At 34.9% G+C, this 21,067-nt stretch overlaps 1 protein-coding gene across 1 annotated transcript in view; it reads left to right on the top strand.

Annotated features, from left to right (window-relative positions):
* COL21A1 (collagen type XXI alpha 1 chain) overlaps positions 1–21,067 on the top strand; it is a 182,266-nt gene that overhangs the window by 116,118 nt on the left and 45,081 nt on the right. The window contains exon 17 of the mRNA XM_030803600.1: positions 19,441–19,494. Within this exon, the coding sequence (XP_030659460.1) occupies positions 19,441–19,494 (54 nt within the window). The remainder of the gene's footprint in view (positions 1–19,440; positions 19,495–21,067) is intronic.

Genomic DNA, 21,067 nt, shown 5'->3' on the forward strand with positions numbered 1-21,067 from the left:
ATTCCTTTTTAATGCTAATAGTATTTTATTGTAGGGATATATCACTATGTTCAACATTTTGAGGTCAGTTCACTCTTGATATGTGCCTTCCTTATAGGTTCATACCACCCTTCATATTTGACCTTGGTTATGTCTCCTATTTTCTAATTAGCATGGGTCTCCTAAAAACAATGAAGTTTTTCTGTCTTGTCTGTTTGTAAATTTTTAATGGAAACATTCACGAATTGAAAAAAAAAGCTATTTACTTTTTTTGTTTAAATTACTTTATTTTTAACAACAGTTTTAGGTTTATAGCAAAATTGAATGGAAAGTGCAGCATATTCCCACATACCCCCTGCCACTTCCCAACCCTGTACAGGCTCTCCCATGATCAACATCTCCACCAGAGTAGTACATTTGTTACAACTGACACATCACTGTTACCCAAGGCTCATAGTTTATGTTAGAGTTAATTCTTGGTATTGTACACTTGATATATATATATATATATTTTGTCAAATATATATATATTTGACAAAAATAACATTGTAGTATCATAGAGAATAGTTTCACTCCCCTAAAAATCCTATGAGCTCCACCTTTTGATCCTTTCTTCTCTTCAACCACTCACAGCCATTGATCTTTTTACTCTCTCCAGAGTTTTTCCTTTTTCAGGATATCATAGTTGGAATCATACATTATGTAGCCTTTTCAGATTGGCTTCTTGCTCTTAACAATATGCATTTAAAGTTCCCCCATGTCTTTCCATAGTTTGATGGCTACCCTTTCCAGCCTCTGGTAACTATCCTTCTACCCTCTATGCCATGAGTTCAATTGTTTTGATTATTAGTTCCCACAAATACATGAGAACATGTGATGTTTGTCTTTCTGTTTCTGGCTTATTTCACTTAACATAATGATCTCTATTTTGATCCATGTTGTTGCAAATGACTGGATCTCATTTATTTTTGTGGCTGAACAGTACTCCATTGTGTGTATGTGCCACATTTTCTTTATCCATTCATCTGTTGGTGGATACTTAGGTGACTTCCAAATCTTAGCCATTGTAAGTGCTGCCAGGCACATAGAAGTGCAGACATCCCTTTAATATGCTGATTTCCTTTCTTCTTTTGGGTACATACCCAGCAGTGGGATTGCTGGATCATATGGTAGCTCCATTTTTAGTTTTTTTTTTTTTTTTTTTTTTTTTTAAATTGAGACAGAGTTTTGCTCTTGTTGCCCAGGCTGGAGTACAATGGCATGATCTCAGCTCACTGCAACCTCCACCTCCTGGGTTCAAGCAATTCTCCTGCCTCAGCTTCCCAAGTAGCAGGGATTACAGGCGCTGGCCACCATGCCCGGCTAATTTTTGTATTTTTAATAGAGACATTTCACCATGTTGGCAAGGCTGGTCTCGAACTCCTGACCTCAGGTGATCCACCCTCGGCCTCCCAAAAGTTCTGGGATTACAGGTGTGAGCCACTGCGCCTAACCCATTTTCAGGTTTTTTGAGGAATCTTCAAACTGTCCTTCACAGTGATTGTACTAATTTGCATTCCCACCAACAGTGTACAAGGATTCCCTTTTCTCCACATCCTCACCAGCATTTGTTATTGTTTGCCTTTCGGATAAAAGCCATTTTAACTGGAGTAAGATGATATCTCATTTTAGTTTTGATTTGCATTTCTTTGATTATCAATGATGAACATCTTTTCATATGTCCGTTTGCCATTTGTATGTCTTCTTTTGAGTAGTGTCTATTCAAATATTTTGCCCATCTTTTGATAAGATTGTTGGATTTTTTTTCTACAGAGTCGTTTGAAATTTTTGTATTTTCCGGTTACCAATCACTTGCCAGATGGGTAGTTCACAAATATTTTCTTGAATTTCATGGATTATCTCTTCACTTTGTTGATTGTATACTTTTCTGTGCAGAAGCTTTTCAACATGATTTGTCCATGTTTACTTGGGTTACCTATGCTTGTAAGGTATTGCTCAAGAAATCTTTTCCAAGATCAATGTCCTGGAGATTTCCCCCAATGTTTTTCTGTAGTAGTTTCATAGTTTGAGGTCTTAGATTTAAGTCTTTAGTCAATTTTGATTTGATTTTTGTATATGCCAAGAGATAGGGGTCTAGTTTCATTATTCTGCATGGGAACATCCAGTGTTCCTAGCACCATTTCTTGAAGAAGCTGTCTTTTCCCTAGTGTATGTTCTCGGAACCTTGTCAAAAATGAGTTCACTGTAGGTATGTAGATTTGTTTCTGGGTTCTCTGTTCTGTTTCATTGGTCTTTGTATCTGTTTGTATGCCAGTACCATGTTGCTTTGGTTAATATAGGTCTGTACTATAATTTGATGTCAGGTAATGTAATTCCTCCACTTTTATTCCTTATGCTTAGGATAGCTTTGGCTATTCTGGGTCTTTGGTGATTCCATATAAATTAGAGGATTGATTTTTGTATGTTTCTGAAGAATGTCATTGGTATTTTGATAGGAAGTGCATTGAATCTGTAAATTGCTTTGGTAGTATGGACATTTAAACAATATTGATTCTTCAAACCCATGAACATGAAATTTTTTTTTATTTTTTGGTGTCCTCTTCAATTTCTTTCATTAGTGTTTTATAATTTTCATTGTAGAGATCTTTCAATTCTTTGGTTAATTGATAGATATTTAATTTTATTTGTGACTATTGTAAATGGGATTACTTTTTAAATTTCTTTATCAGATTGTTCACCATTGGCATATAGAGATGCTACTGATTTTTGTATGTTGACTTTGTATCCTGCAACTTTACCAAATTTGTTTATCAGTTTGATAGTTTGTTGGTGGAGTCTTTAGGCTTTTCTAAATAAAAGATTATATCATCAGCAAACACGGATAATTTTACTTCTCCCTTTCCAGTTTGGATGCCCTTTGTAACTTTCTCTTGTCTGATTTCTCTAGCTAGGACTTCCAGTACTATGTTGAATAAGAGTGGTGACAGTGGACATCCTGTCATGTTTCAGATCTTACAGGAAAGGCTTTTATTTTTTGTCCCCATTCAGTATGATGCTAGCTGTGGGTTTGTCATAGATGGCCTCTATTATGTTGAGGTATGTTCCTTCTATATCTACTTTTTTGAGGGTTTTTATCATGAAGGGATATTTAATTTTATCAAATGCTTTGTCAGCATCAATTGAAATGATCATATGGTTATCTTTCATTCTGTTGATATGATGTATCATATTGATTGATTTGCATACATTTAACTACTCTTTTATCCCAGTGATGAATTCCACTTGGTTGTGATGAATGATCTTTCTAATATATTGTTGAATTTGGTTTGTTAGTATTTTGTTGAAGACTTTTGCATCAATATTCATCAGAGATATTGGCCTGCAGTTTTGTTTTGCGGTATGTTTTTGTCTGGTTTGGTGTCAGGGTAATATTGGCCTTGTAGAAAGAGTTTGGAAGTATTCCTTCTTCCTCTATTTTTCAGAATAGTTTGAGTAGGATTGGTATTAGTTCTTTAAATATTGGGTCAAATCCAGCAGTGAAGCCATTAGGTCCCAGGCTTTTCTTTACTGGAAGACTTTTTATGACAGTTTGGATCTTGTTACTTGTTATTGGTCTTTTCAGGTTTTGGATTTCTTCCTGGTTTAATCTCAGGAAGATTATCTAGGAGTTTGTATCTAGGAGTTTGTCCATTTCATGTATATTTTCCAATTTATTGGCATATAGTTGCTAATAGTAGCCACTAATAATCCTTTGCATTTCTGCAGTATCATTTATAATGTCTCCTTTCTCATTTCTGACTGTACTTTATTTGGGTATCCTTTTTTATTTTCTTGGTTACACTGGCTAAAAATTTGTCAATTTTGTCTTTTAAAAAAAAAACTCAACTTTTTGTTTCATTGATCTTTGTGTTTTTAAATTTCGATTTCATTGATTTCTGCTCTGATCTTTATTATTTCTTTTCTTCTACTAATTTTGGGTTTGGTTTGCCCTTGCTTTTCTAGTTCTTTAAGATGATTGCTTATTTGAAGTTTTTTTCTCTTTTTTGATGTAGATATTTAGAGCTATAAACTTCCATCTTACTACTGTTTTTGCTGTATCCCACAGATTTTGGTATGCTGTGTTTCCATTATTACTTGCTTCAAGAAGTTTTTCAATTTTCTTCTTAATTTCTTCATTGACTCACTGGTCATTGAGGAGCATATTGTTTAATTTCCATGTATTTGTATAGTTTCCAAAATACCTCGTTATTGATTTTTAGCTTTATTATATTGTCGTCAGAGAAGATGCTTGATATCATTCCATTTTTGGAATGTTTGAAGACTTGTTTTGTGATCTAACCTATGGTCTGTCTTCGAGAATAATCCACATGCTAAGAAAAGAATTTATATTCTGCAGATCTTGGATAAAATGTTCTGTAAATATCTATTTGATTCATTTGGTCTGTAGTGCAGATTAAGTCTAATGTTTCTTTGTTGATTTTCTATCTGGAAAATCTGTCCAATGCTGAAAATGGAATGATGAAGTCTCCAGCTATTATTGTATTGGGGTCCATCACTCTGTTTAGCTCTAATAATATTTCCTTGATATATCTGGATGCTTGGGTGTTAGGTGCATTTAAAATTGTTATATCCTCTGCTGAATTAACCCTTTATAATTGTATAGTGACCCTTTTCTCTTCTCATAGTTTTTGACTTGAAAGCCATTATGTCTGACATAAATATAGCTACTCCTGTTCTTTTTTGGTTTCTGTTGGCATGGAATATCTTTCTCCATCCCTTTATTTTTAGTCTATGTGTGTCTTTATAGGTGAAGTGTATTTATTGTAGGCAATAGATCAATGGGTCTTGTTTTTTCATCCAGTCAGCCAGTCTATGTCTTTTGATTGGAGAGTTCAGTTCATTTACATTAAATGTTATTATTTATAAGTAAGGACCTACTCCTGTTATGTTGTTATTTATTTTCTGGTTGTATTTTGGTCTTTCCTTCCTATTGTCCTCTAGTGAAGATGATTTTCTCTGGTGATATGACTTAGTTTCTTGCTTTTTATTTTTTGTGTATTCATTATATGTATTTATGAGCCTTACAGATATTATTTTATAACCCATTATTTTAAACTGATAGCAACTTAATGCTATTTGCATAAACAAACACACAAGCAAAAAGAAAACTAATAAAAACTTGCCTTAACTTTGTCGCCCTGGTTTTTAACTTTTTATTGTTTCAATTTATATTTTATTGTACTGATTATGTTTTTTAAAAGTTGTTATAGTTATTATTTTTGATTGGTTCATTATTTAGTCTTTCTATGTAGGATAAGAGTAGTTTACACACCACAGTAACAGTGTATAATATTCTGTGTTTTTCTGTGTGCTTATTATTACCAGTAAGTTTTTTACCTTCAGGTGATTATTGATCATTAATGTTCTTTTCTTTCTGTTTAAAGTACTGCCTTTAGCATTTCTTGTATGGTGGGTCTGGTATTGATGAAATCACTCATCTATTGTTTGTCTTGGAAAGTCTTTCTTTCTCCTTCATGTTTGAAGGAAATTTTTGTGGATATACTATACTAGGGTAAAGTGTTTTTTTTTTTTAAACCTTCGGCACTTAAAAAATGTCATGCGTCATGCTACTCTCTCCTGGTCTGCAAGCCTTCCACTGAAAAGTCTGCTACCAGACATATTGGAGCTCCATTGTATGTTATTTATTTATTTTTGTCTTTTGCTGCTTCTAGGATCCTTTCTTTATCCTTGACCTTGTAAAGTTTGATTATTAAATGTCTTCAGGTAGTCTTTGGGCTAAATCGGCTCGGTATTCTATAGCCTTCAAGTACTTGGATATTGATATCTTTCTCTAGGTTTGGGAAGTCCTCTGTTAACCCTTTGAATAAAATTTCTACCTCCTCTTTCTCTACCTCATCTTTAAGGCCAATAACTCTTAGATTTGCCCTTGTGAGACTATTTTCTAGATCCTGTAGGTATATTCTATCATTTATTATTATTTGTCTCCTCTGACTGTTTATTTCCAAAGTCTATCTTCAAGCTCACCAATCATTTCTTCTGCTTGATTCATTCTTCTATTAAAGGACTCTGATACATTCTTCAGTATGCCAATTGCGTTTTTCAGCTCCAGAATTTCTGCTTTGTTTCTTTGTAATTATTTCAATTTTTTGTGAAATTTATCTAATAATAATTCTGAATTCCTTCTCTGCATATCTTGAATGTTTTACGGTTTTCTCAACACACCTATTTTGAATTCTTTGTCTTAAAGGTCACATATCTCTGTTTCTCTAGAATTGATTCCTGGTGTCTTACTTAGTTGATTTGGTGAGGTCATGTTTTCCTGAATGGTGTTGATGCTAGTAGATGTTCTTCAGGGTCTGGGCATTGAAGAGTTAGGTCTTTATTGTAGTGTTCACTGTCTGGGCTTATTTGTAGTCATCCTTCTTGGGAAGCTTTTCCAGTTATCTGAAAGGACTTGGGTGTTGTGATCTAAGCTGTTTCTGCTTTAGGGTACACCCCAAGCCCAGTAACATTGTGGTTCTTGCAGACTTGTAGAGGTACCACCTTGATTGTGTTGAACAAAGTCTGGGAGAATTCTCTGGATTACCAGGCAGAGATTCTTGTTCTCTTCCCTTACTTTCTTCCAAACATACAGAGTCTTTGTCTCTGTTCTGATACACCTAAAGCTGGGGATGGAGTGATACAAGCACCCCTGTAACCACCACCACTATGTTCTGGGTCAGATCTGAAGCCAGCACAGCACTGGGTCTCACCCAATGTCTGCTCTGACCACTCTCTGGCTGCTGCCTATGTTCGTTCAAGGCCCTATGACCCTACAATCAGCAGGTGGCAAAGCCAGCCAGGCCTATGTCCTTCCCTTCAGGGTGGTGAGGTCCACCAACGCCCAAATGGGTCCAAAAGTTCCATCTTGGAGTCAGGGACTAGAGTCAAAAGCCTTAGATGTCTACCTGGTATACTGTTGTATTGCAGCAGAGCTGGCACTTAAACCACAAGACACAGTCCTTCTCACTTTTTTCTCTCCTTTCAAAGGCAGAGGAGCCTCACCTCATATCAACCACCACCCCTAGCCATGAGGAGTACTGCCAGATGACCACTGATGTTTCTTTGAGCCCCAGGGTCTCATAAGTCAGCTTATGGTGAATGCTGCCTGGCCTGGGACTCACTCTTTAGGGCAGTGGGATCCCCTGTGGCCCAAGGCAGGTCCAGAAATGCTAAGACTTGAGTCCTGGAATTGGAGACCCCAAGACTCTGCTTGGTGCTCTACTTCTCCATGGCAGTGTTGGTACCTAAGGTGTAAGACAGAGTTTCCTTTACTTTTCCCTTTGCTTTTCTCAAGCAGAAGGAGTTTTACCCCATAGCCACCACGGCTTGAGGCTGAGTCTCACATGAAGCCAACAAGTCTCAGAGGTTCACCAAGGCCCTTGGTGTAGTACGTAGGTATTGCTGCTAGTTATTCAGGGCCCAAGGGCTCTTCAGTTAACAGGTGATGAATGCTGGCAGGACTGCATCCTTTCCTTCAAGGCAGTGGGTTTACTTCTGGCCCAGGGTGTGTCTAGAAATGTCATCTGGGAGCTAGGGCCTGGAAAGGGGGCCTCTTGACTCTGGCCAGTGCCCTATCCTGCCATGGCTGAGCTGGTATCCAAGATACAAGACAAAGTCCTCTTCACTCTTCCCTCTCCTCTCCTCAAGGATTATAGAAGGAAGGGGTCTCTTTTGGAGTCATGAGCTTTGCAGTCTGGGGTTAGGAGAAGGATGCTGTCAACACTCTCTTGGCTGCCCCAATGTGGGTCTCAGTATGTTGTGTGCCTCCCCAGTCTACTACTGTCTCTGGGCCTAGTTTAGCACTAGGATTCTCTTATGAGTTGCAGACATTATGGCCTAGGCTCCCTTTCAAGTTGGAGACTGAAGCACTTGGCCCTTGGTGGTGAGGTTTACAGGCACTCAAGTTCAGACCACTGGGATGGGTAATTCTCCTTTGGCTGGGGCTGGTTTAAATGCTTCCTCTGGGCCTAGCGCTATGACTCACGCCTGTAATCCCAGCACTTTGGGAGGCCAAGGCGGGCGGATCACCTGAGGTCAGGAGCTTGAGACCAGCCTGACCAACATGGAGAAACCCCGTCACTACTAAAAATACAAAATTAGCTGGGCATGGCAGCACATGCCTCTAATCCCAGCTACTTGGGAGGCTGAGGCAGGAGAATCGGTTGAACCTGGGAGGTGGAGGTTGCAGTGAGCCAAGATCATGCCACTGCACTCCAGCCTGGGCAACAAGAGCGAAACTCCGTCTCAAAGAAAAAAAAAAGCTGCTTCTGTGGGCAGGCATCAGTTGAGTTTGGTCTGGTTTTCCTTTCTGCTTTAACAGGAGAGCACTGGTTTCAGTGCTTCACAATTGCTGTGTTCTCCCTTCATTAGCACCCAGAAATGCTTTCCACTCCATGCTGCCTCTGCTGGGGAGTGGGGAGGGGTGGCGTCGGTAATTCAGGATTGTTTTTTCTCTCTCTTCAGTGCCTCTTTCAGCAATATGGAGTTAAAACCAGGTACTGTGAGTGCTCACCTGATTTTTGGTTCTTTGAAGGTGTTTTTTTCTTTGTAGATAATTGTTAACTTGGTGTTCTTGCTGGGAGGGGTTACAATGGGTGGAGCTTTCTACTCTATCTTGCTTGCCTCCCTCCTCATTTATTTTGAATTAATTTCTATGTATGGTATGAGATAAAAATCAGGTTTCATTTTTTTCCCATATGGCGATTCAGTTATTCTGGCACCATTTATTGAAGACTATCCTTTCCCTTTGAATTACATTAGCACTTTTGCTAAATATGAATTGATCAATGTGTGGGAAACTATTTTTAGATTCTCAATTCCATTCCACTAATTTATACCCATATCTTTCCTCAACAACACAGTCTTAATTATTATAGCTTTAAAATAAACCTTGAAATTATGTGGTGTAAATATTCTAATTTTTTTTTTAGAAATCTTAATGGATATTATAGATTTACATAAATTCCATATTATTTTTAGTATCAGTTTTAAAATTTTTACCAAGAGAGCCTGTGGGATGTGTTAAAGTTTTTTCTTTTTCTGTTTTTTTGAGACAGAGTCTCACCCTTGTCACCCAGGCTGAAGTGCAATGGCACAATCTTGGCTCACTGCAACCTCTGCCTTCCAGGTTCAAGCCATTCTCCTGCCTCAGCCTCCTGAGTAGCTGGGATTACAGGCACCTGCCGCCAAACCTGGCTAATTTTTTTTTTTTGTATTTTTAGTAGAGACGGGATTTCACCATGTTGGCCAGGCTGGTCTCAAACTCCTGACCTCAGGTGATTCACCCGCCTCAGATGCCCAAAGTGCTGGGATTACAGGCATGAGCCACCATGCCTGGCCAAAGCTTTTAGTGTGAAATAATTGTAGATTGCGGAAAAGTTGCAAATATAGTACAGAATTCCTCGTACCCTTTATCCAACTTCTGTTGAAGTTAACATTTTATATTACTATGGTATATTTGTCAAAACTGAGAAACCAATATTGGCACATTACTGTCAACTGGACTCCATACTTTATTTGGGTTTCATTAGTTTTTCTACTAATGTAATTTTTCTGTGCCAGGATCCAGTCCAGGATACCACATTACATTTATTTGTCATGTCTTCCTATTTCCCACTGATCTGTGATAGCTTATCAGTCATTTCTTGTCTGTCATGACTTTGATGGTTTTGAAGAGGATTGACCAGGTATTTTGTAGAATATCACTCAGTTTGAGTTTGTTTCATGCTTTCCTCATGATTAGATTCGGATTATGGATTTTTTTTTTCTGGAAAAGGATAACAGAGAGTTCAAGTGCCCTTTTTATCAAATCAGAATGTACATGCTATCCAGATGAATATTCATTGGTGATATTAATGATGATCACCTGTTTTATAGTATTTACAAGCTTTCTTACTACTTTTTCATCCCATATTCTGTTCTTTGGAAGCAAGTCACCAAATTCAAGCCCCACTCAAGGTGGGGTGTAGACTTAAGCTCCAAATCTTAGAGGGAAGAGCGTCTTCATGTCTCTAAATTTATTTGGGGAGAGTTGCCATCTTAACAATATTGAATTTTTCAATCCATGAACATGGTACATTGTTTCACTTATGTGAGTTTTCTTTATTTTATCTCAGCAAAGTTTTGTAGTTTTCAGATCTTGTAAGTCTTCTGTTAAGTTCATATCTAAGTTTTTTATTGTATTTCTTCATACTCATAAATGGACTTTGAAAAATTTTTCAGTTTGTTGCTAGTATATGGAAATGTTATTAGTTTTTGTATCACCTACAATCTTGTTAAATTCTCTTATTAGTTCCTGCAACTTTTTTTGTTGATTTCTCAGGTTTTTCTACATAGATGATTATATTGACTACAAATAAAGACAGTTTTCTTCTTCTATACTAATTTATACGAAATTTATTTATTTTAATAGTTTTATTCACTAAACAAGCCCTCAATACAATAACAAATAGAAGGCATAAAAGCACATATTTTTGCCTTGCTTCTGACCTTAGGTAAAAACCATCAGTCTTTTAACATGGAATGTTAGTTGTTGGTTTTACATAAAAGCCCTGCATCAGGATGAGAAAATTCCCTTTTGTTCCTAGTCTATTGAGAGTTTTCTTTTAAAATATCATGATTAGATGTTGAATTTCGTAAAAAAAAAAAAAGCTTTTTCTGCCTTCACTGACTTGATTATATAATTTTCTCTCATATTTTCTTAATATACAACATTGATTTTTGTATGTAACACTAATTTTGCATTATTGGGATAGACCACAATTGGTTATCTTATAATATTCTTTTTATATATTACTGGATTCAATTTGCAAATGTTTTATTTCATATTATTTGTGTCTATGTTCATGGATGATTTTGATCAGCAGTTTTATTTTTTGTGATATTTTTGTCTGGCTTTAATATCAAAACAATACTGGCTTTTCTTTTCTAAAAGCATTTGTGTAGTGTTGGTGTCATTTCTTCCTTATATGTTTGGTAGAATTCACCAGTGAAACCCTCTGGGCCTGAGCTTTGCAGGTGTGTTGTATGGCTAAGGAACATTTTAATTAATAATGCACCTATTTAGATTTTATCTTTCTTCTTGAGCAACCTTCAGCAATTTGTACCTTTCAATGAATTTTTCCATATCATTTAACTTGCAAATTTCTTGGCATATTTTGTTTACAATATTGCCTTATTCTTGTCCTTTTAATGTCTGTAGGTTTGTAGTAATGTGCTTTATTTCATTCCTGATATTATATGTGTTGTAATGATAATTTCTTATTGATACTTTACAATTGAAATCAAGCACTGCAGAATATTTCCTACTGTTCCCCTCTGTCATTTGAGCCTGGTTCTTTTTTGTTCTTGGATAACTTTCTCTTATTTTTTTCCATGGGAATTTGTCTGTTTAAGCATTCTTTCTCCCATAGGGTCAATAATAATAAGCTTCACCCCCCACTAGGGAACTATTATTTCATCTATATTTTTCAAGGGACTTGTATAAAATTGTGCGAGTTCCTCTCATGGTTTTTAAAAAGTTTTCTCTGTTTTAATGATTATTCTCCCTTGGTCATCATTTCTTACTTTGAATACTTATGCTTTCACTCTCTACTTTTTTTTTTTTACTTTAATATGTTTCTGGTTTCCTTCCTGTGTTGGATTTTTTCAAAGATCTAACATTGTAATTTAATTTTTGACTTCATTAAATTTTTGTTTTTTACTTTTATCCTATTTTATGTCTTTATTCTTTTTTCCTACATTTTTTCTAGCTTTTGCAATTGAGAATTGAATTCATTTACATTCATTTTTTGTTATTTTTTTATCTAAGTAGTTAAACTGAATATTTTTCTCATCTTTGTTTAAGTTGTATCCCCTTGATTCTGATATGCAATGTTTTCATTAACTTTTTTTAAAAGAAATTTTGTAATTCTAGTTTTTCTCTATTTCCTAAGAGTCGTTTAAAGAGTTAAAAGTCTTTTTAGGGTGAAAATCCTTTTATTTAGATTTTGTTGCTAATTTCTGATATTATTGTGCTGTATCAGAGAATGTTTGTATAATTTCTTCTTTATAAGTTTTAGTGAATTTTTTCTTTGACTTATTGTATGTTTAATTTTCAGGAATGTTCCCTGTGCATATGAGAAGGTAAATCTCTATTTTCAGAGTGTAAAACTCAATATGCATTCATAAGAACTACCTTATTGAATATCTTATTTAGATCTTCTATAACTTAATTCTTTGTTTGTTTGGCCTGTCTTGAACAGAGAGTGGTGTATTAGTGTCCTATTATTCGTGCATTTTTGTCTCTTTTTTCTTTCACCTTCTGTTTCATGAATGTAGTTTCTACGTTATTCATTGTATAGATATTTTTAACTACTACATCTTCATTTTGAATTGTGGCTTTAGCATTATAAAATATATTTTTTGTTTCCTTTAATAATTTTTCACTTGAATTTTACCTTCTCTGGTATCAGGATTACACGTTATCTTTTTGATTATTTTTATTTGCTTGCTGCACCTTTGCCCATCCTTCTATTGTCTAGCTTTAGCTTTTTGAGTCACTTTGTTTTAGTTGTGTCTCTTGTATCAAGCGTAGAGTTGGTCTTTGCTTCTTAAAGCAATCTGAATTTTTTTATTTTAATAGATTAAGTCTATTTTCACCCATTGTCTGATAGGTTTGGTCTTATCTCTGTCAAAATACTCACGTTGTAATTTTGTTATCTTATTATGTAAATTATGCTATACTGACTATATTTCTTTCTCAATGTGTTTTTGTTGCCTTTTCCTATTCTGCTTTTAATTTCTTTGGGATTTAGGAAAATTTATATTTTTATTTTAGTGGTGTTTATACTATGTTTACTACGCCTTGTAAATATCCGTTTCAGAATTCTGTTATTCTCCCTTTACATACCTTGAGCATCAACTCTTTGTTGTGTTAAATTTAAATTATACCCTATTATCTATGTGGAAATTAATGAATTCTATTTTCTCCTTTTCCTTATCCTTTTCTTCTTGTTTAATTATTTATACCTTATCAGATTATATAATATTTATAACATACTTTTTACACTTTATCTTTGTTTCAGATCTGCAATTAAATATACTCAGGGTTTGTCACCGGCACCTTTACCAATATTCAACAGTCACGTTTGGGTTTAATAAAGGTTTTCCTCCTTTGGAAGGGCTTGTGAATACAGCATTCTGAATTCTTGATATTTTAGTATGTTTTTCTACACTTTTATTATTTGAATGACAGCTTGGCTAACTATGAAACCCTTGTCTCACTGTTTTTCACTGTTTTTTCTTTTTCTGAATTTCTTAGAAATATTGCTTACACTGCCAACATGTATGTTGCTGATGTCAATCTAATTGCCTTTCCTTTGTGACTCTTTCATATGACGATGAGAGTTTAAAACAAAAACAATTTTGCATTTAAAGTCTAATAGCATATGTTTCAGAATTTAAAATCCCAGTTACTCCAAAAAGCTTTAGAAAGGAAGATTCAGGGATTTTTTTTTTTCTGGAATGTTCTTTTGAATTATAGTTTTAAATATAAATTCTGTTACTTTTTTTGGTTTATATCTCAAGGACTCCAATTACAGATATGTTGAAATTTGTCTTCTATCATTTCTGATCCTTTTAATGTGTTTCAAAAGTCTATTTTTATTGGCTATGCTTGTTTTCTCCTCATTGCCGTTTATAATTTTAAGTTAAATCTATTCTCCCTTGGTTTCTAGTAATTTAATCATCATTCTCATCTGAGATGATTTTGTCTTTTTGATTCCTGAATAAAATCTTATTTCATATCTTCCTTTTATACATTTTTATTCTGAATTTTTTAACTAATAAAAATACTTGGCTGGGCACGGTGGCTCACGCCTGTAACCCCAGCACGTTGGGAGGCCGAGGTGGGTGGATCCCGAGGTCAGGAGATCGAGACCCTCCTGGCTAACATGGTGAAACCCCGTCTCTACTAAAAATACAAAAAAATTAGCCGGGCGTGGTGGCGGGAGCCTGTAGTCCCAGCTACTGAGGAGGCTGAGGCAGGAGAATGGCAGGAACCCGGGAGGCGGAGCTTGCAGTGAGCCAAGATCGCGCCACTGCACTCCAGCCTGGGCGACAGAGCGAGACTCCGTCTAAAAAAAAAAAAAAAAAAAAACTTGTATAAAGTTTGTTAATCCAGGTTACAGTATTTTGTTTCAGTTTTCTTTATTTTTGTGTGAGGAAAATATGAAAAGTTTTTACTGTTTTTTTCCTTTTGTTCTTTTTTTGGATATTATCTGCCAATTCTTTGCAAATTTGAAATATCCTGTATATATTTTGACCCGTAATAATAAACAGGGTTGTACATGTTTGGATAGCTTGCTGGTCTTCTTAGTTGTAGATTGTCTCTTCTTTTATGTATAATGAAGTTAGAAGTTTCTTTAGTTAATGAGATTACTGGGTAGGACTTGGTGTGTTTTCTGCTGGGGATGTGGAGGAGTGAGAAACATAATGTGTTGATTTTAGATTCTTGTGGCACATCCATGGGAAGATGTTGAGTAAGCAGTTATACACAGATAAGAAGCTCCATCTTATTTAGAGAAGGGGAAAGAATGAGATATAGAACAGAGTTGTAAGGAATTATCTTAGATTGAATGAAGGACTCCTGTTTACTGTAATAAAATAAAAGAGGAATAGATGGGTGCAAATGCAGGTAAGTGTGTTCGTTTGGTGGCAGAATGTTTGTATCCCGTTTTTTCTTAGAATGTTGGGAGAAGGAGAAAAAAGCTTTTGTTGATTGGAGAATATTTTATATAGCAGAAACTTTCTATATATATGAAAAATGTGGCAAAGAAGAGATAAAGGAAATATAGAAGTTGCATTGAAGTCCAGTTGAAGCTGGAAGTTATAATCTGTATGATTATTATAGTATTTTTCCTCCATAGCCATACTTTGAACATAAGCATAGGCTGAGGCTGTTTTCAGTTTGGTTTACTCAACATTGGAATTTGCAGAAACCAGTATGGTGGATGCAGAGTGTGGTAAAGGGCAAGAATTTTAGTTAGAACGTGGTTGAAATAATTAAATGTGGTATTTAAGCTAGATATGCAAGAACCAAAGACAGAAAAGGAGAGATTATAACAAAAGGCATAACTCATTGGATACTTTCCAAGAGCTTGGTTCTTTTTACAGCACTGTACATACATTTTCTCATTAATCTCATAAATCATTATGAGTTGTAAGTGGAAAAAATTTATCCTTTCACAGATGAGGAAACAAAGAACTAGAGTAAATAACTTGTCCAAGGTGACGTAGCCATAACAACAACCAATGAAAATTCTGCTCACCAACTGATTGGAAATCATGTTATACCCAAATATTCTCTCCTAGTTATAGAAAATAATGATGAAACTATTGACCCTACTGTTTTTAGTGATATCTTAACTGGAATAAAGAAGGATTGGCTTTATGTTTAAAAATACTCATTTTGCCAAAATTATAATGACAAACTATAGCAGTTCAAGTATTGAAATAACTTATATTATTTGAAAATAATATAGCCAAAAATACATCATGAATAAAGGGTTGTTAAAACCTCAACTTTTTGGTGGCAGTGGATCTCCCTTTCTGTGCCAAGGGTTGCATAAGGCATTTTCACAAAGCCTTTTATTTTATTTTCCTAAAAAACAAAATCGATGAAGTTTGGAGTATTAATGGCATTTTATGCATAACACCAGGTTCAAAGAGAGGAAGGGATTTAGTTAAACATGCACAGCTAGTTCCATGGCAGAGTGAGGGTTCCAGGTCTAGTTTGTATGCTCACTGATGTGCATGATACCTTCCAAATGTCCTGTCTGTTTACTTGGTCCGCTAGGAGAAGCTTCCTCAGTCTTACATCTTTAATACATCTGCAGGCATGCTAGAGATGTGTTTACAAATGAAGAATAAACTATGCCATAAGATCAAAGTCAAAATAAAGTGTTTCCTTAACAAAGCAAGGATCGTCCTCAAAATTAAACTATATTTTCATGATCAGTAAACCATACCTTCCACCTGATTTTGAGGATTGCTATAAGCAAACTAAATTACTTTCCATCCTTTTATTTTTTTGTGGGTAAATGCCAAAGACCACAGCATGAAAGGAAATACACATGGAGCACAAGTTTCACATGCCTGGTTTTAGTTAAATTTCCTTTTTTTTAAAGAACTGTTTTATTGTGGAATAAATCATTTTTGACGTTAGCTCTAGAAATTAGATTGAGAAATAATGTTAAGCATGATATTTTCTCAATTATGTTATATCAAGAAAGGAGTTAATAACGGAATAGAAAAACAATAAATTGGAGATGGGGCCATGTTTTATACTTTTTCAAATGCCAAACAAACTGACCTGCACCAGGTTATCCAGGTCATAAAAGTAATCAAGTGATCAGGTTAAGTTCTGGTAACAGTACTAAATTTCACAAGCTGGTTGTATCTTGCATTTGATTATTTCAAGGAAAATGCCAAGTAGAAATTATCCTTTCATTTCTTGATGAAACATTATTAAAATCTATTATTAAAAAATCAAGAGAGTGTTCTTAGGTAAAGACGACTGGCCATTATCTTGTAATAACTGACTGCATAATTGTCCAACAGTAAATGCTAGAGCTTTATCCACAAATGTTTTTCCCATTTCCTTTATCCCTTTGAAATTGAACATTGAAGAATAAATAGTCTCTTCCTCCTTCCTTGATATACTCCAATGATTGTAAAGAAGGGTACTTGTAGTTTTATGTTTGGCACTAGTCTACGTATTGTAGGTGATTAAAAAAACTCCTATAAGTCATATTTTCTACCTTTAAAAGAATGTGCAAGTCAAGCAAATAACACATATAAACAAGACACCTGCGGAACAACTTAGCATAATAAAATTCAGTGCTAAGCGAAAAGCTATACAGTGTTATAGTATTTCATAGAAGAGAGGGATTCATAAGTCCAGAAAGAGTCTGTAAGTCTGTTTTGAGATCTGGGCTAAAGTAGTGTTTCTCAAAGTGTTGTCCCAAGACTAGCAGTCTCAGCACCTTCTGTAAACTTATTAGAAATGCAGATTTCGGGGGTTGCCCCAGACCTACCGTATCAGGATCTCTGGGTTGGGGCCCACAATGTGCAGTTTAACAAACCTTCTGGGTGATTCAGATGAAGCTAAATTTTGAGAATCACTGCTATAGATAATAAAGAATGTGATATTTTATTCAGTTAATATGTTGTGTCTAATATAAAGTAGGAAGAACATAATCAGTTAAATCCTCAAATAATTGTGGAACTTCATTATTGATAAACCTTGCTGATGGCTACTTACGTTTTTAAAATTCCTGCTAATTAAAATAAAATGATATTAGGTCAATGGATAGATAGAGAAAAGTAGAGATTTTATAAATCAAAGTAGTTATGATTTTATAAATCAAAGTAGTCATCTAATCATGTATTTTGCCATTACTTTTAATGGCAAAAACTGCAATTACTTTTGCACCAACCTAATAATTTCAAATTAATTGTTTCTACTATTTGGCAAGTGCCTTACCTTCTTTATTTTATATATAGAAAATTTAACCATAGATTGTTTTATAAGTCACATATGACAGTACCTGGAAGTAGGAGAAGTTAAATGATCTAATGACTTATAGCAGTGCTGGTCCTCAGATGGCCGCATTAGAATCACCTGGAAGAATTATTAACACAGATTGCTGGCCCCCACCCAGAGATTCTGGCTTAATATGCTGCAGTATGGCCTGAAATTTTATATTCTGAAGAAGTTCCCATGTTACATGAAGAAGTTGATCTTGCCTGGTCTGAGGACCATATTTGAGAACTACTAATATGAGAGATTCCTTCTGACTATTGATATGAGTGTTAAGTTCAGATAAAAATATTGCATTATTTCTCCATAGTATTAGGATCTAACATATCTCTTGTCTTGAATTTTTCAGGCTTTTAAAACTAGCTTTCAAACTAAGTGGATCCAACATTTTTTCCTCCAATATTTTTATATGCTTTTCTGTAGAACTATTGGATTAGCAATAACTTCTCTCCCTCTAATTTGGTTAATTTTCCGGAAAGCATTAATCTTTGCTCCTTCTATCCTCAACTAGTGTTTGTAAATAAAACGGGTATAGATGAAATATTTGGCTTTAGTTGGCTTTTCACAGTTCTAACAAAATGCAGGAATTCATACAAGTGGGAGAATTGTTGTTTATATAATGTGACATGGTTGAATTTTTTTCTAAGTACTGATTATGTTTGCCAAATTTTAGAGGCTCTTCTGTGCTTTATTTTCTATAATTTTGGGAAATTCATTAGAATATGAAATTATGGATGACGGTGTTATAATATGCTTCAGTGCATTGCATTCTGAGACTCTTTCTCCCTTAAACTTACTTCAACTCAGGTATTTGAGACACTTACAGGAAAAAATGCTTTTATTTTACTTCCTATCTTGCTTTCATCTAGGATAAAATGTTCTTTCTGGTATGAAACAAGTGTGGCAAATTGCTTGCAGAGAACTTTGCTTGTTGTGATGCAGCATTTTGCTTGACAGAAACAAATGCATGGCTCATAATGACTGTTAGATTTCAAAAAGTCTGGGGTGTGTACATGTGTGTATATGTGTCAACAGGCTCTTCCTTGCTATCCTTCATTTTGCTCAGACAGTTTAATAGTCGTACTAATCTGCAGATATTATACATTTTAGGATTATACTCAGCTAATATTTATTGTTTTAGTAGAAGAAGTGTCAGATACATTTGTATTCACTAGCAATTGATTCATTTGGGAAAAAAATTTAGCTTCTAAAACGTAGATGTAAAATAAGATGCTTAACTTGAGCATAGTAATGTAAAGGTATATATCGCTAAAAACAATTATAATTTAACAGCTACCTAAAATATGCATTATAGATGTTTATTTTAAATACGTATATACTAAAGTGCCAGATAATTTCAACTAATAACCTATAAATAACTCCATTCCTAATGAAAGTTTTGTTTTTACTTTAAAATGTAGCTCTTTGAAGGCAAGGTCAAATTAGGTCCAACATAATGATCAATTTTAAAATAAAAATGAAAAAGTATGTATGAATAGGACTGATATAGAATATTGGTCACATTTACCTTTCAGATAAGATGGTCTATTCTCATAAGAATGACTATACAGTACCACAGTTATTTTATACTTAATTATCTGCCATTATGTACACGTTTTTATTGTTTACATGGTCACTTTATGAATTTCTGAAAAAGTTATTTGATGTCAGGAAAAGTTACTATCAATAGTCCAGAAGTAATTTTAATTTTTCCATTTGTATCTAATGTTCTTTAATATGTAATGTTATATATTGTTATTTTGGTAAGCAGACCTCAGAATTGAATTCTCTATTTCTTTTTATCAAATCATTAAAAGGGAGAAGCAGGATCCCCTGGTGCCCCGGGGCAGGATGGAACACGGGGAGAGCCTGTGAGTACCTTCTCATTGCAGTTTTAAAAGATGAAGTTCTTTTCCTGTTATGAAATCCCTTTTGGTTATTTAAATTCTTCTCTCAGATGCCCTATTATTTGTTCAGTGACTTCCAGATTTTAGATGTTGTAGAAGCTCCTTGTGAAACACCATAAAATATTGAAATGTTGAATCCTCTTTTAGAAACCAGGAAGAATTTTGCAAACAGTGTGAGTCACAAACCGCAAGCACTCATGCCCAAACAAATGCGTGGTTAACACAAACATCATGGTCTGTTGCTGAGCCTTTAGTCACTGTCACTTTACCACTCATCTATCGTTTCATAGTATACTCTTTGGGATCTTGTGTTCAATGAAAATCAGGAGTAGAGAAACATGACTAAGAAAGTACTGAATCTGAATCCTAGATATCTACATTTTTAGCAAGTGTCCCAGGTGATTGTGAACTTCAGGTGAGTTTTAAAAATATAGTTTGCCCCCACATTTTATTCCTACAACTCATGGCCAACATTTAAATACCAGCAGATCTTATTGTATTCATCAAAGGTACCTACCCTCAAGAAATTTGAAATTTGCCTTGTGGGAGCTAGGTTAAGAATTGAAGTAATAGCTGAGATGTATTTTTATCACATTTATCACAAAGTGTTCAGTTGAGATTTCAGGATTTAAATATTGTACAGAAGAGGGAGAAAGGTATCACCAAAGCTTCTTAAATAGGGTAGAGGGATTAAACTACTCTTAAAGTTACTTAATAAAATTTTCATTGAATTTCATCTTGTGTATGATTTTGTACTGGGGCAAGTTCTATATAATGCTATTGCCTTCCAGAAGCTTATAATTTAATTTGGAAGACTGAAAAAAATGATGCAAATAATTGCCAACTCTTTATAGTATGTGCCAAATATGAATCTGATATGGAGTCAGAAAGCCAGGGTTTGGGAATGATTACTGCTACATTTCAGCAGTGTGAGCTTGGAGAAGTCACTTCACATCCCTGAATATGTTTCTCTAAGTGTGAATAGTGTAGATGCTTATAATGCTTACTTCACAGGGTTGTTGTGAAGCTTACGTAGGAAATGTTTAAAAATTGTAAAAACATTGCACAAATGCATGGGCCTATTCTAAGTGCTGAAAGAGTATAGGAAGGTAGTCCTGTTATTGAGGTGCTTGAAAACATTGTACCAAGGGTTTGCGCCAGATTTGTTCATGAAAGGATGACTGGGAATCAAAGGAAGACAGGAGAGAGAGAACTCATCTGAATGAAGACACATATGTGAGATGGTTAAAGGTGTGCCCAGGAAATAATGAAATGATCTTAACGAGGTCCTGAATCTGCAGAGAAGGGTCTCTGTTGCGTGTTAGAAAGTAAAGGTAGAAACTTGGCTAGGGCCATAAAGTGGAGAGCCTTGACTCCAAGTTTGAAAAGTAAACCTTATTCATTTGTCATTGAAGTTTTGTGAGAAAAAAAGATAACATAGTAAAAGGAACTGTTTTAGAGGCAGTGTATGAGCTCCTGGTGTGGAATGATTGGAAAGGAGAAGAAACTGGGAACAGGGCACTAGTTAGCAGGCTGT

The sequence above is a fragment of the Nomascus leucogenys genome, chromosome 22a, assembly GCF_006542625.1.
Source record: "Nomascus leucogenys isolate Asia chromosome 22a, Asia_NLE_v1, whole genome shotgun sequence".
Classification (NCBI taxonomy): Eukaryota; Metazoa; Chordata; class Mammalia; order Primates; family Hylobatidae; genus Nomascus; species Nomascus leucogenys.